The 15571-nt window shown below is 37.9% G+C and overlaps 2 protein-coding genes across 2 annotated transcripts; both read left to right on the forward strand.

Moving 5' to 3' along the window:
* The first annotated feature begins 2013 nt into the window (after positions 1 to 2013).
* On the forward strand, positions 2014 to 6417 carry LOC115584606 (taste receptor type 1 member 1-like). The gene is made up of 6 exons (XM_030422145.1): positions 2014 to 2195; positions 2521 to 2818; positions 2947 to 3672; positions 4624 to 4830; positions 5154 to 5274; positions 5489 to 6417. The coding sequence occupies exons 1-6, from the start codon at positions 2014 to 2016 to the stop codon at positions 6415 to 6417; spliced, it is 2463 nt and encodes an 820-aa protein (XP_030278005.1).
* Positions 6418 to 11251: 4834 nt separating this feature from the next.
* Positions 11252 to 15084, forward strand: LOC115584607 (taste receptor type 1 member 1-like). Its single transcript, XM_030422146.1, has 6 exons — positions 11252 to 11424; positions 11736 to 12042; positions 12167 to 12892; positions 13200 to 13406; positions 13796 to 13916; positions 14156 to 15084. The coding sequence occupies exons 1-6, from the start codon at positions 11252 to 11254 to the stop codon at positions 15082 to 15084; spliced, it is 2463 nt and encodes an 820-aa protein (XP_030278006.1).
* The last annotated feature ends 487 nt before the right edge of the window (positions 15085 to 15571 follow it).

The following is a 15571-nucleotide window of genomic DNA, read 5'->3' on the forward strand; positions in this document are numbered from 1 at the left end:
TAAATTTTAAAAAATGTATCATGTGATTATTTGAGCGAAATCTTATTATTGTAACCCTTAACCATATGTCTGTAGTCTGCATGGATGTCAATTGTCTCTTATACAACTGGTGACAGTTTGTGTACCTGAGAGATACAGGTATAATATTACCAAATTTGAATTTTCCCAATCATTATTGATAGACACAATGTTGTTTTTTTGGGCCTTTGTATGGCTTTACTGACAGGGCAGCTTCAGTGATGACAGGAAACAGGATGAGATAGAAAGGGTGACATGCAGCAAAGGGCCCCAGGCTGGGACTCAAACCCGGGGCCACTGCAGCGAGGACAAGGCCTCTGTTCGCCTGCTCTACCAACTGTGTTAATGGGCACTTGATGCACATGTTGACACCAGATTCTGTATAGCTCCACACTATACATGGTACATTTAATCCTTAACCAATGTGCCTGTGGTTTTTTGGACGAATTATGTCTCAGTATCTTGAGTTTGAACCAGGAAGACATTGACATTGTTTCCACGTGGATGTAAATGTTCATGCCCTATTTGTTTTGTCATCTCTCCTTGTGACTACTTTTAACATACAACACTAATTATTAGTAGGAGAAAAGAAGCAGATACTGAATACATTATTACTAATTAGCATCGATGAGGTCTCCTTAAAAAGTACAGGAAGTGATTTTTGTCATTGATGGCCAATTTCTTCCAGTAATACAGGGGTAACACATGGTGTTACCTATTGTAACCTTTTTTTATGAGAGCACTACACCAAAAAAGTAAAAACAGTACTGACCACTCTAGTGGTTAGAACGTGATCTTATGGAAGTGAAATGCTCACATTTCACAGCAACTGATTTGAAAAACTTTTACAGTGAAATCTAACACCAGCACTTTAAGACATGTCGACATGACAGTTTGTGTGAAAGCCTGCCTGACTGTCAGGTGTTTATGCAAACTCTGTCTGTTTGTGTGCTAAAGCAGGAAGAGAGGAAACAGGTTTTGCATTGGCCAACATACCAATAGGTTTGTCATTTGCCTACAATCTTTACAATCAACACATTTTGGTTCCCCTTTCCATGTTGTCCATCTCTGCATCTATATACATACATACATACATACATACATATACATACAATGAAATAAAAATGAAATGGCAACTGAATCTGTGTATACTACCTGATTCTCAGTAGCATATTCAGGGGAGCAAGATCAATATGGTTGACGATCAGTGAGTTCATTTGAAGCTTGAGCCACCCACCACATCACCTAATGCATTCAAAGCACCACAAGTGTCACAAACTCAATCCATTTAGTCACCTGTTGCCTGTATGTCTGCTTCTTTGGCACCTTTGTACAATGTACTATAACAGATCAGATACTGTGTCATTGACCACATTTTGTGAAAATGAATCTAAAGGGCATCTTGAATAGCAATTTGCTTATCCTCATTTTTTTTTAAAACTATGTTGTGGATAATTAGTGATGAGTGAACTAGCATATCTACATTTTAGTTTTTTATAACATACTTGTGTTCTGACACTGACACTGACACCATTAACTTCTTTCCTACATAGTTTATTTTGGGATATATAATATTGTGTAATATGCTGGTGTGGTTTAGATTCCACAAATTGTTTACATAAGCAATCACAAAATTCCACTTTGGTTGACTCTTCTTGCCAGTCACTAGACCTATTGTGGTTTGAAACCAGTCAGCATTTTCCTTTTGTGACATTTTACTTTGATGTTCCTGACTAAGAAAGGCTTTTCAAGCATATGCTCAAAGCATATGTTTTGTCTATTCGTCACGGGGAGCACACAGGAGCAGTTTAAATGATTTTTGCATGCTGATTTGTGTATCGTTTTTAATCCATGTATAGCAATCTGCATCTATACCCTCCCAATTTCATGGAAATGATCATAGAGCCTCAGCCTTCTTCAGTCTCTCATGACATTTAAAAGGCAAAGGCAGTCCCATTAGAGCAAACTTCTGATTGGTAAAAAACAAAAACAACAATGAAATATTTTTTTGCTTCTCTGTGTCTCCTGGGATCTTTTCTACATGCCTTGGCTCAATGCACTGTCCCAGCCTCTGAGTTTCAGCTGGAAGGAGATTATTTGATTGGTGGACTTTTTGACATTCATCATGTCGACAGCCCCGACTATCACGACAGACCAAAAATGACTGACTGCTCCAGGTGAGTTCTAAAATAAATCTGGGTGGATATTTTCTTGAGGTGAAAGTATTGTGTAAGCAAAGATTGCCTGATATAATAGATGTTGTTATACATTCAAGAATTTTGCCTCAAACTTCTTTTCAATGGATATAGCTAAAAACAAAATTCCCCCCCAAATCAAGTAAATTAAGTGCTATATTATCAAAGTTAAAGGACATTACAGCTGAATTTCTGATCTCAGTTCTTCTACAATGAATAAGTAATATCCGTGTTTGTAAGGCCTCGACAAACACCTTAATCAAGCACCTTGTTCCTACACTCTCTCTCCCTGCCCCTCTGTCCACAGTAAACCCTTCATTCTGTCAAGCTATCGAAGGTTTCAGTTGATGAGATTTTCTGTAGAGGAAATCAATAACTTGACCAACCTACTGCCAAATGTATCTCTCGGCTATGAAATATTTGACCACTGCTCAGATACACAGAACTTCCCAGGAATTTTGAAACTCATCTCATCCAATGGCATGATCCAACCATGGGGTGAATCACACAAGGATCTGTCTAAAATAATAGCAGTGGTCGGCACTTATACAAGCACTAACACGCTGACTTTAGCTCCACTGCTTATGATGAATCTCATTCCTATGGTAAATTTGCCAATTGCTGTTTTTTTTAACATCTTTTTTACCTGATTGATCAAGTAATAAAAACAGTTTAGATTAGGCCTGACATTATTGAGACTTTACTGAATTGTCTCTATTTGCTTTTCTAACAGGTCAGTTACGGAGCTGCTAGTTCAGTCTTTTCAAGAAAACAGAATTTCCCCTCTTTCCTGCGAACAGTGCATCCAAATAAAGACATCATAGAAGTGATTGTTAGGATTCTGCAGCACTTCAACTGGCGCTGGGTTGCATTCCTTAACATCAATGATGATTATGGCAATGACGGACGGGAATTGTTCATAAAGATGATTAAGGACACTGAGATTTGCCTGGCATACACCAAAGGACTCAATCATGAAACAGATTATTCGCTAATATTTAAACAGATAGAGGCACAGAGGATACGTATTCTTATAGTTTTTGCTGCTGAATGGACTGCTGAAGCTCTCATTGAGTCTGCAATAGAACTTAATATCACAGACAAGGTGTGGATAGCAGGAGATGCATGGTCCCTAAACAAGAGGCTCCCCAAGGTGAAAGGAATCAAAAATATTGGAACTGTACTCGGGGTGTCTCAGCCAGTAGTGAAAATACCTGGTTTCAATGATTTTATCTACGCTTCCAAAAGCAAGAATCCTTGTGAAAATTCAGAACAACAGATGTTTTGCAATCAGGTTTGCAACTGCAGTAGCCTGACGGCAAAAGATGTCATTCTTGCAGACCCATCTTTTAATTTTCCTGTTTATTCAGCTGTATATGCTGTTGCTCATGCCTTACACAATGTCTTGCAATGTGGATCTGGCAGATGTAATGGCAATATCACAGTGTTTCCATACATGGTAAGTATAGAAGTTATTATAAAAAATGTATTTGATTCTTTGTTAGTGTGTTACTGTGTTATTCTTGGACAATTATGTTTCCGACAATATTTTCTTACATAAAAACTTATTTGAAAGTGACCTATAATACCATAAAACTCTGGTCTGTGTTGCTATCACATATAAGAGATATACAAATATTTTAAGTCCTCACACTACAATCTAAACTGATTTTTCATTTGAAACATTAGTACATTTGAATGTACAGATAATAGATCTGTACATTCTACAGTGGGCTTCTAGTAGGATACTTAGAGCAGTGTTCTAGTCTTAAAAAGATATTTTTTTCTTACTTCATGCTGTGTCACTAAAGCTGGGTTTATACTACAGAGGTGTTAATTGCAAATCAGTTTTGAATTCTGGTTGCATCACACACACAAGGAGAATCTTCACAGATGTTCTTTCCTCAAATCTCAAACATGTGCACACTTTGAAAATAATAGTGCATCACATACTAAATATTATCAGGGTTGTCATGCCAGAAGAAGTGACACATTACCTCACATGATCTCATGGGGGAACTGATGCAAACAAATGGAGACTGTTGCGCAACAACTTGCTGTAGTAATGTTAATACGCTGCAGTGAGAGAAAACAAAAGTAGAAAAAACAATGCAGTCAACATTGGTTGTCTATTCTGGATGTAACTGTTGTTATCGTGAAGTGATTTGGTCTATACTGGCCCAGATTTTTAATGCCCTGTCATGTAGAATGCTTCGCCTCACTCTCCAGCATTACTGTAATCAGGCTTTTTTGTTCAGATCTATCTCAAGTATTTACAGTAAGTCTTGGTCAAGCCTTGAGAGACAATGTCATTAAATCTCTTTGATGGTGAAAATTGATATCTAATCAATGCCTCATAAATTAATTGTGAACACATGTAAGTAATCTGAACTTTGTGTACCCTCATCAGGTTCTAGCAGAGCTGAAAAAGTCAAACTTTACACTTCTAAACCAGAGTATTGAGTTTGATGAAAATGGTGACCCCAAGCATGGATCCTATTCTATACTATTCTGGAACCATAGTGGGGATGCAGAGGTGGTCGGTTTTTATAATTTTCGCCCAGCGTTACATTTCTTCATCAACAACAGCAAAATTCAGTGGTACACAAAGGACAAAGTGAGTGGTTTGATCTTACCAAAACTTTATACAGTACATTTCAATTTGAAAATACTGTTTTGTTTTCCACTTCTGTGTGTATTGACAAGTGCACAAGTGCACAAAGATATGTATGATGAATAATAGCTGTGACATGGAACAAACCCAACATCAGCAACATAAACCAGTGGTTCATCCTGTCATTTGCTGGGACTTCTGGATATCATACTTAATGTTGATTACATATAACAATTACTGTTTAGAATGTGAATTACTGCTACCATCCCTTACATTAAAATAATGCATTTACATTTACTTTTCTGCTAAATAATTTTCTTGTACAGGTGCCTACTTCAGTGTGCTCCCAGGAATGTCCTACAGGACATGCAAAAAAGTATGATGGAATCCATGAATGCTGCTTCAAGTGTGAAATCTGTCCAAATGGAACTTATGTCAACAGCTCAGGTAAATTATGATATATGAGAGAAAGAAAATAAGCGAAGGCAGTGCTGTCAGTTTTACTTGATGGGGGATAATCTTGCTTATTAGCATATTTATGGGAAAGAGGGTTTCATTTTATGCTGATTGGACAAATCTTTATGCTTGAAGTAGAAGCTCATCTTAGGAGAACATACACAATAACTTTATTGACAAATTGTATGTCTTTGTTGTAAAACAGCGGATCCCTACAAATGCTTCAAATGTAAGGAGACAGAGTGGTCTGAAGAAGCAAGCACATCATGCAGTCTGCGGGTGGTGGAATACATCCCATTCACAGACAGTGGAGCTATAGTGATCATGGTCTTGGCCTGTGTCTTGGTGGGTCTCACAGCAGCCATGTCTGTTCTCTTTGCCATCAACTACAACACACCTATTGTCAGATCTGCTGGGGGACCAATGTGCTTCTTAATTTTAGGCTGTCTCAGTCTGTGTAGTATAAGTGTGTTCTTTTACTTTGATAAGCCAACAACTTCCTTTTGTATCTTAAGGTTCTTGCCATTTCTTTTGTTCTACAATGTTTGTTTGGCATGTTTTGTTGTGCGTTCTTTTCAGATTGTCTGCATTTTCAAAATAGGTGCCAAATTCCCCAAGCTCCACATTTGGTGGAGAAAATATCATGGACAATGGCTGGTCATCACTGTGGCATTTCTCACTCAGGCACTCTTACTTCTTATTGGCTATTCTTGTGCCCCACCAAAGCCCTACAATGAAACAGTTTGGTACCCAGACAAAATAATACTTAGTTGTGACATTAATCTCACAGCAACCTCTAGTCCTGTGGTTTTACTTTTGTCCTTGTGTTGCTTTTGCTTCATTTTCTCCTACATGGGAAAAGATCTCCCAAAAAATTATAATGAGGCCAAAGCAATAACCTTCTGCCTGCTCCTGCTGATCTTCACCTGGATCATCTTTGCCACTGTGCGTGTACTTTATCGTGGCAAGTACATTGAAACTCTTAACGCTCTGGCAGTACTCTCCAGTCTCTACTCCTTTCTGTTGTGGTATTTCTTCCCAAAATGTTACATCATCATTTTTCAATCGTACAAAAACACCCAGCAGTACTTCCAAGGTATCATTCAGGATTATACCAAAACAATGAGCCAGTAGCAGCTTATCATAAATATGTTACGGTATACATAATAACTGATGCACTTCGAGCACCATACTACTAAAGTGTCCATATAAAATGTTGGTATGAGTGAGTCTCAGAATTGTTTTCTAAGAATTTTGCCTTAAAGTTAAGACTTGATCCTGGTAGAGATATAAGTTATTCACAAAGAACAAAAGCCCTTCAGGTGAAAATCGGTCAATATTAGAGAGGAGGACTTTTAAGAGCCATAAGAGTGTCTTAAGCAAAGGAGAGAGTGGTGGAAAGACAAAGATGAAGAAGAAAAATTCTCCAAATGCTGAATTAGAATGAGTTAATGAAATTCTATGGTTTAGGTCTTCTCACATCTCCCACCAATTGTAATGATGTTATAATGCCAGAAATAACAATCCCCATTTCTCCTCCTTTCAGGCTGCATTTTAGACCAAAGCCAATGTTGCAGCGATAACGCAGGTCCTCCCATTTATTTGAATGAGAGAAGCGATTAGGCTGCAGCAGTGCGGACTGCAGGGGTTTCCGGAAAAAAATGCCGGCTGTCATTGCCTAACTGTCTATTATATGCCCATAATCACTTAGAGTGCATTTTTTTCTTTTTTGATCAATCAGTTACTGCGTATTAAAGAATGTGTCTTACCAAACAATGGAGTCAAGATAAAGGTTTCTGGCTCTTCCTTGCTCAGAGTTGCTCTTAGAAGTTTCCTCTGAAGCTACACTCCTGGCTAGAAAGATTTAGGCTAAATAAGGAGCTGTTTGAGAGTATTTCCAGAATGCTTGTGAATATGGATCAGCAGTTCTTTCAATAAAATAATGATTTTATTTTGAAAATAATTCTGATAATTTTAGTGGACGGTCATAAAATGTAAGCAGTTGTTGTGTAACAGGTTTTTGTGCAGGTGTTGTACAGGTTCAGCTTCTGTAGAGTTTGTGTGCACAGTTTGGTTAAATATAAATTATGAATTAATCAGGATTAACTCATCACTGATACAGTCTCCCTTTTTGAAAATATAATGTGATAATATCTTAGTTGAATGGCAACTGTTTGATTATTGTTGCATTGTTTTAAATATTTGTTTTTTTTTTTTAAATATAATTTCATTAAAGAGCATACAGCTTTGAAATTGATTTCTCCAGTAAGATTCAGTCCATTACCACTATCGATCCACCTCAGATCACTTCATTTATATCTCAGCTACAAACATGTTAAATTTCATGAGAGCATCTTGCATGGTTGGGACACTATCACACCGACAAAAGTCAGGCCACATAGAGATAGACAGTCAGACAAATAAACACTTGGGAAAAATACTCAAAACTATCCTCTCTTTTGTTGGAAGGAGGACTTGAACTGTCAAAATAAAACAAAAGAAATAAATGGCTCACGAACAACAGCCCCCCCCCCCCCCCCCCCCCCCCACACACACACACAATTTTTTTTTTTCCATTAAATATGATTCATATCAAAGTTATGAACCCTCCCCTACCACCACTGTAGGGGAGGGTAAGGCAACGTTTTCATTCCACCTTCAACCTCATCACTACACACTGGACCTTTTGTTCAAATTACATTGTTAAGGGTAGAGACAGTACAGATTGCATGTCCCTCCAGTGCTGTTGTGGGTTTCCTCCAGGTTCTCCGGTTTCCTCCCACATTCAAACACATGCATTTCCATTAAGCCCCTAATTTGCCGACAAATCTGGTCTTAATCTGCCGTTCAATAAATGCTGATTAAATGTTATTAATGTTTGTGCATCTTTTTTGTCACCATTTCCTATCAAGTGTGGAATCAGAGTCAGTCAGAACATTTTCACTAGAACATTTTTTAGGGTAAATTAGCAAATTGATCTTCAGCAAATCAGTAACACTTTTCAAGAACGTACACAAACATTTGAGTAGTCACTGAGGAATGAGTGAGGGACGAATCAGGAATTGTTTGATAATAAATTAGTCATTAATACGTAATTCCTGAATAATTGTGATTGTGGGAAGACAATACGCCTGATAAAGACGAGTTACTAGAGAACATACTGGGTGATACTACATTAATGAATCATAAGGTAAGGATTAGTTACTAAATATATGTGAATCAACACTTTCTTTATGAGTTGTTCCTGATTAACGATCAACCACCCGCTTGCTTGATTGCCGGCACAAACCAGTGATGACTCATGAAATACTAATTACTTAATTCTTTTTTTACTCTTTTTGTATACCTTTGAGTGGGTTCAAGTACAGTGAAACATCATGCTGAGAGGTTACCCACTAGACTCATTAAATACTAATTATTTAATTAATAATTACTGTTTCATGTACCTTCAAGCATAGTGAGACACCATACTGAGTAGTAACCCAATAGACTAATTAAATACTGTTTGTGTACCTTACATATACATGTTATGCAGTTCCCTGTCTGAGTTTACCAAATCACAACTGAAAGACAACTTTACACAAAGCTGACACCACATACTTTATAGCTCCAAACTCTTGGCTGTTGTTCGTGAGTGCTTCTCAGTTCTCTGCATCTATTGCTGTCATCCACAGAGTCATTGCAAATGATGTCCTTTCAAAAGACCTCTGTGACCTCTGTGGCCAAGTCATGCAGAGCTCATTTGTAAGAGGATGTAGCATTTTAGCATAAACCAAAGATACCTGGTTGAATTAATTGATTAATTTGTGTGTATTTGCTTGTGACCTCAAGCGATCTTCTAACCTCATCTGTACTTCACCTCAACTCATCCCTAGCATCCATAGAAATCCCTGTAGCAAAAGTTTCATTCAATTTTGAAACATTTCGTTAAGCTTCTAAAACTTTCCCTCTCTCTATAGAATCGTATGTGGTTTAGGCATTGCAAAAAAAAAAAACGCATTGTCTCTGGTGTACAAAAGCAGAAAGAAAGGAAAGTGGTTAACAAGCAGTGGGTATTTGCCTAGTGAATGAAAAAAATCTATTCTTTGGTTGTTCTTCCTTTTTCATATGTGCACAAAGTAGCTACATGATTGGTAAGAAGAGTTGAGGATGCTGTTGACTTGTGTTTCCTCAATGTTACAAATATACAGTTTTAACTGAAGTTAAGTGACTTTTGTTGACAGGCATTCAGCATCATTATTTAGCTTTAACTTGACAGTGTTCTGGCCTAAACTATAATTGAAAGGTTCCTTCTGGAATACAGTGAGAAAACAGATCAAGGTAAACTTTAAACTTGGATGTACTGTCATCGCAGTGTTACACAAACATTACAGTTAAAGGTACCCCGTGGAGTTTTACAGTACTACTAGCACTATGGAGTAACGTTTTCAAAAGCGCATGTGGGCAATTATTTCTGGTAGCTAGCAGAAATGTATACAATACTGGGGCGCTGTTTAGCTCAGTTGGTAGAGTGGGCGTCCCATTGCTGAGGCTCTTGAGCGGAACCGGTTCAACTCCCGGCCTGGTTCCCTTTGCTGCGTGTCACTACCCCTCTCTCTCCCTGTTTCCTGTCATTCTCTTCAGCTGCACTATCAGTTAAGTCATAAAAAGGCCAAAAAAATACCTAAAAAAAAAAAAAAATGTATACAATCCTGCTGGGTGGTTCACACTATACTACTAGTTGACAGCTGGTGGTGGTAATACACAAATAAGCTGAGCAATGTGCCCTCAAAATTTTCTACAAGGAAAGAAATTAAGGGTGCACTCAATATGTTTTGGTGAGAAACACAGAATATAAACATAACTTTTGTTTGATTTGAAGAAAACTCAACAGGGTCTTAGAATGAAAAACTGCTCTTTGGATTATATGAATTATTCAGCAGTTAGAAGAGAATAAATCTGACAAAGCCATATCCAAAACATCATCAACACTTTAGATTTACTTCATTCAATTAAACTTTTTGACACATGTGGTCTGTAATTATATAGCCTTCCCCTTATTACACAGCTAGACATCCTGAAACACTTACTTCCTGGACTGATTTTTTTTTTAAAAATGGCGAATATAATCACAACGTTGCAACGTTTATTCACAAAACTCTGCAATTGTGTTGTTGAGATCAAAAATCAAGTTTGAAGATGGGTGTCATCCGAGCAATGGCAACAGAAGAAAGGGGGGAAAGAAATAGGGAAAGGGAGTATTGGACATGAGGTTGTGCATGGTTTGGATTTCAACAATTTGGATTTGAATTCTGCTTATCAATTCCGGTTCTTATTGATTACGACTCTTTGAGCGGCATGGTCAAAACAGGTCACGTGGTTATTTCACTGTTGCAGCTGGTAGCAATACCAGTGACAGTGTTGCAGCCGGTAAAAACAGAATAATGAGAACTCATGGCTCGGAACGTCAACATGTTAATGGTGTCATGGCTGCTGCTATCCGAACGCAAGATGGTCTGTAGTTCTGGTCTGCAAACTAATTAATTAAGTCTTTCCCTGTCCATGTTCCCTGCAGAGGTCACTCAATTAATGCACCTCCTCATTTTAACATGATGTCAGCTTTGTTATTTTAACAACTAACTTTCCATTCAGTCTAGGCAGTTTTCTGCAGGTAAGACAAAACTTGCCCTGTAAACTTCTCTTAAACCATTAGGGAGTACTGCTTACATGAGGGATAAGCATGGATAACCAGGTTAACTCATGGTAGTTGACTATTGTTTGGACTCTGTAAACATTCAACAGATAGTGGGTGCAGTTAAGATGCTTTTTGCATACTGATTTGAGTATTCTCCTCCAACCATTTACAGGCATGTATTTATGATAATACATGACACTGGAGGTTTGCCGTTACTAGCATGACATTGCTTAATAAAGGTAGAGCCTAATCTAATAAGAGTTCAAATTAGATTGGTAAATGGTAACTACAGCAATGAAAACATTTCTTGCTTCTCTGTGTCTCCTGGGATCTCTTCTACATACCTTGGCTCAATGCACCTCGGAGTTCCACCTGGAAGGAGATTATCTAATAGGTGGACTTTTTGATATTCATCATGTCAGAGACAGTGTTTATCTTTACAGACCAGAAGCCATCGACTGCTCCAGGTGAGTAAGGAGTAAATCCCCTCTTGAGATGAAATTAATGACAAGTTTAGTGTATCAGATTAGACCCTTTTAAAAAACACTGAAGAGCTTCAATAGCTGCTGCTTAGCAGCACATTGAACCCTAAACCATTCCAGTTAATTGCTACATTAAAGCTACATTATCAAAGTTGCTGTATATCATTAAATCTGACCCCTGTTCTTGATCCATAAAACCCACTTTTGCAACATCCATATCTGTGTAGAGGTCTCAAGACTAATAATATTAACTGAAATGTTATCCTTCTCTCCTGCTGTGTTTTCTCTGTTCACAGTCAACTCTTCATTCTGTCGAGTTATCGGCGATTTCAGTTGATGAGATTCTCTGTAGAGGAAATCAATAACTCTACCAACCTACTGCCAAATGTATCTCTCGGCTATGACATATTTGACCACTGCTCTGATACACAGATTTTTCCTGCAATTTTGAAACTGGTCTCATTCAGCGGTACGATTCAATCTTGGGGTGAACCACACAAGAACCTGTCCAAAGTGTCTAAAGTAACAGCAGTTGTCGGCCCTTTTTCAAGCACAAACACCCTGACTATAGCCCCACTGTTCATGCCGGACCTCATTCCTGTGGTAAGTTTGCCAGCTACTTTGTTTTTCCCAGTTATAAAATCAGTCAGTTAATATATGTAGTAAAATTGTAAAACTTAAATTGCAACAGTTTTTAATGTCAATTTCTTTATTATTATTTTATCAGGTCAGTTATGGAGCTGCTTCATCCACTTTTACAAAGAAACTGAAATATCCTTCTTTCCTACGAACTGTGCATTCCAATAAAGAAATCATAGGAGTGATTGTTGAGATCATTCTGCACTTCAATTGGCGCTGGGTTGCTTTCCTTAACAGTGACAATGATTTTGGCAAAGATGGCCTGGAATTGTTCATAAAGAGGATTGAGAACACTAACATCTGCCTAGCATACACCAAAGGCATCAACGATAATACGAATACTTTCCAAATGTTCAAACAAATACAGGCACAGAAGATCGGTGTCATTATTGTTTTTACTACAAAATTGACTGCTGAAGCTCTCATTGAGTCAGCAATACAAGTTAATATCACAGACAAGGTGTGGATAGCTGGGGACACATGGTCCTTAAACAAGAGGCTCCCCAAGGTGAAAGGAATAAAAAATATTGGAACTGTAATTGGCGTGTCTCAGCCAGTTGTGACAATACCCGGTTTCGATGATTTCATATATGATTCCAAAAGCCAGACTCACTGTGAAAAAAAAGAACAGAATATGTTTTGTAATCAGGTTTGCAACTGCAGTAGCCTGACCCCAGAAGATATCCTTGCTGTGGACCCATCTTTCTCTTTTTCTGTCTATTCTGCTGTATATGCCATCGCTCATGCCTTACACAATACATTGCAATGCGGATCTGGCAGATGTAATGGAAATATTACAGTGTACCCATATATGGTAAGTATACAAATTCAATAATAATAATGATTAGATCAAATCCACTATCTGATTTTCACATTTACTATTGTGACAGCTTTAACCCTTTAGATAATCCTGTAATGACTCAAAACACTGGTCTAACGTGTTTTGTCATCACAGAAATATCATCTTTAACATGTCATACAAAACAATTTCTGATACAAAGTCTACTATGTTAAAAAAGAAAAAAAGTTGCATCATACAGCAATGTTTCCCTCCCAATAGTAATATTTTAAGTAAGTAAGAAGTAAGAAGAACTGGTCTGAACTTTGTGTTCCCCCACCAGGTTCTAGCAGAGCTGAAGAAGTCAAACTTCACACTTTTAAACCGGAGTATCAAATTTGATGAGAATGGTGAGCCCAAGTTTGGATCCTATTCTATTGTTTTCTGGAACCACAGTGGTGATGCAGAGGAGATTGGGTTTTATCATTTTTACCCACAGCGAAATTTTTTCATCAATGGCACCAAAATTCAGTGGTACACAAAGGGACAAGTAAGTTGTTTTTTGTTTTTTTTTCATAAAACTGTGTGGTTTAAAGCAGTATATTAATACCTAAAACAGTATGTTCATCAAAAATGCCTTCTTTTTTCTTCTTTTGTTTGTATGCGTTTATAAAGAGACATTGCTTTGGTAATAGCAGTGGCAGTGACACACATTAGTAGGAAAATAAACCGATGTTGAATGTTTTTGGTGTCATTTCAGGGGATATCTGAACATAATAGTCAGTGTTATATAGAATGTTTACATTTTGCAAATCTTGTTGTAAAATTTGACAGCAGTATATGCTATAATGACCTCCTTCCCATTTGCCTTCCAGCCCTGAAAGTATTGCCCTTGTTTCACTTACATTTTATTTTATGCTAAATAATTGTCTTCTACAGGTGCCTACTTCAATATGTTCAAAGGAATGTACTATAGGACATGCAAAGAAGCAAAATGGGATCCATGAATGCTGCTTCAATTGTATTATCTGTCCAAGTGGAACTTACATCAACAGCTCAGGTAAATTATTACCCAACTAGTAAAATAAATCCTGCGCTTCTGGCTTTTTTCAGATCTTAGAATGTTTTTAAGCATTGTTTCATGTTTGCATGGGTTTAACAGTCACTTTGTGTTGACTGGACACAGCTACAAAGCTAGCTTCCAACTTCCACAATTAATTTGATTGGTTATCGACATTCTGTTCCTTTCTCGTGTAAAACACATGTTCCCTAAATAATCTATTTTTTTGTGTAAAACAGTGGATCCTTACAAATGCCTCAAATGTAAGGAGACAGAGTGGTCTGAAGAAGCAAGCACATCATGCAGTCTGCGGGTGGTGGAATACATCCAATTCACAGACAGTGGAGCTATAGTGATCATGGTCGGGGCCTGGTTCTTGGTGGGTCTCACAGCAGCCATGTCTGTTCTCTTTGCCATCAACTACAACACACCTATTGTCAGATCTGCTGGGGGACCAATGTGCTTCTTAATTCTAGGCTGTCTCAGTCTGTGTAGTATAAGTGTGTTCTTTCAGTTCGACAAGCCAACAACTTCCTTTTGTATCTTAAGGTTCTTGCCGTTTTTTTTGTTCTACACTGTTTGTTTGGCATGTTTTGTTGTGCGCTCATTTCAAATTGTCTGCATTTTCAAAATAGCTGCCAAGTTCCCAAATCTGCACAGTTGGTGGATGAAATATCATGGACAATGGCTGGTCATCACTGTGGCATTTCTCACTCAGGCACTCTTACTTCTTATTGGCTATTCTTGTGCCCCACCAAAGCCCTACAATGAAACAGTTTGGTACCCAGACAAAATAATACTTAGTTGTGACATTAATCTCACAGCAACCTCTAGTCCTGTGGTTTTACTTTTGTCCTTGTGCTGCTTTTGCTTCATTTTCTCCTACATGGGAAAAGATCTCCCAAAAAATTATAATGAGGCCAAAGCAATAACCTTCTGCCTGCTTCTGCTGATCTTCACCTGGATCATCTTTGCCACTGAGTACATGCTTTACCGTGGCAAGCATATCCAAACTCTTAACGCTCTGGCAGTACTCTCCAGTCTCTACTCCTTTCTGTTGTGGTATTTCCTCCCAAAATGTTACATAATAATTCTCCAACCCCACAAAAACACGCAGCAGTACTTTCAAGGTCTAATTCAGAATTATACCAAAACAATTAGCCAGTAGTAGCTTCAGGTAAATATGTGGATCTGCAGGCAGGAAAGATGATGTGCCGCAGGCCTTTTGCTAATTACTCTTTGAATAACTTTTAGAGAACATTGGAATCTAAACAATTGTATGTTCGCTTGCCTTTTTTCAAAAGTTCTGAATTAATGTTTTATGCATCTTTGTACTTTAGTTTGTTTATTTTTGTGGAATATAACAATAATCAAACAATATCACCTTTTGTCAAAGAGAGGCTTTTGCTAAAAAAGAAATTGAGATTTTCTTGCCTTCCAATGATTGTGACACTTTTTTTTTTTTTTTTAAGTATTTTTTGGGCCTTTTATGGCTTTATTGATAGTACAGCTGAAGATTGACAGGAAACAGGGGGAGAGAGAGGGGGAGTGACATGCAGCATGGGGACCTGGGCTGGGAGTCGAACCCGGGTCTGTGCAGGGCCTCAGCACATGGGATGCGCGCTCTACCAACTGAGCTAAACGGCGCCCCCCAA

This window comes from Sparus aurata, chromosome 7 (genome assembly GCF_900880675.1).
Source record: "Sparus aurata chromosome 7, fSpaAur1.1, whole genome shotgun sequence".
NCBI lineage: Eukaryota > Metazoa > Chordata > Actinopteri > Spariformes > Sparidae > Sparus > Sparus aurata.

What these genes read in the sequence shown, in the direction of transcription:
- LOC115584607 (XM_030422146.1), top strand. Translation starts at nt 11,252, where the DNA reads ATGAAAACATTTCTTGCTTCTCTGTGTCTCCTGGGATCTCTTCTACAT. An exon ending in TGCCGGACCTCATTCCTGTG is followed by an intron (nt 12,043 to 12,166) that starts GTAAGTTTGCCA and finishes TTATTTTATCAG; the next exon opens with GTCAGTTATGGAGCTGCTTC. An exon ending in TTACAGTGTACCCATATATG is followed by an intron (nt 12,893 to 13,199) that starts GTAAGTATACAA and finishes TTCCCCCACCAG; the next exon opens with GTTCTAGCAGAGCTGAAGAA.
- LOC115584606 (XM_030422145.1), top strand. Translation starts at nt 2,014, where the DNA reads ATGAAATATTTTTTTGCTTCTCTGTGTCTCCTGGGATCTTTTCTACAT. An exon ending in AAAATGACTGACTGCTCCAG is followed by an intron (nt 2,196 to 2,520) that starts GTGAGTTCTAAA and finishes CTCTGTCCACAG; the next exon opens with TAAACCCTTCATTCTGTCAA. An exon ending in TGATGAATCTCATTCCTATG is followed by an intron (nt 2,819 to 2,946) that starts GTAAATTTGCCA and finishes CTTTTCTAACAG; the next exon opens with GTCAGTTACGGAGCTGCTAG.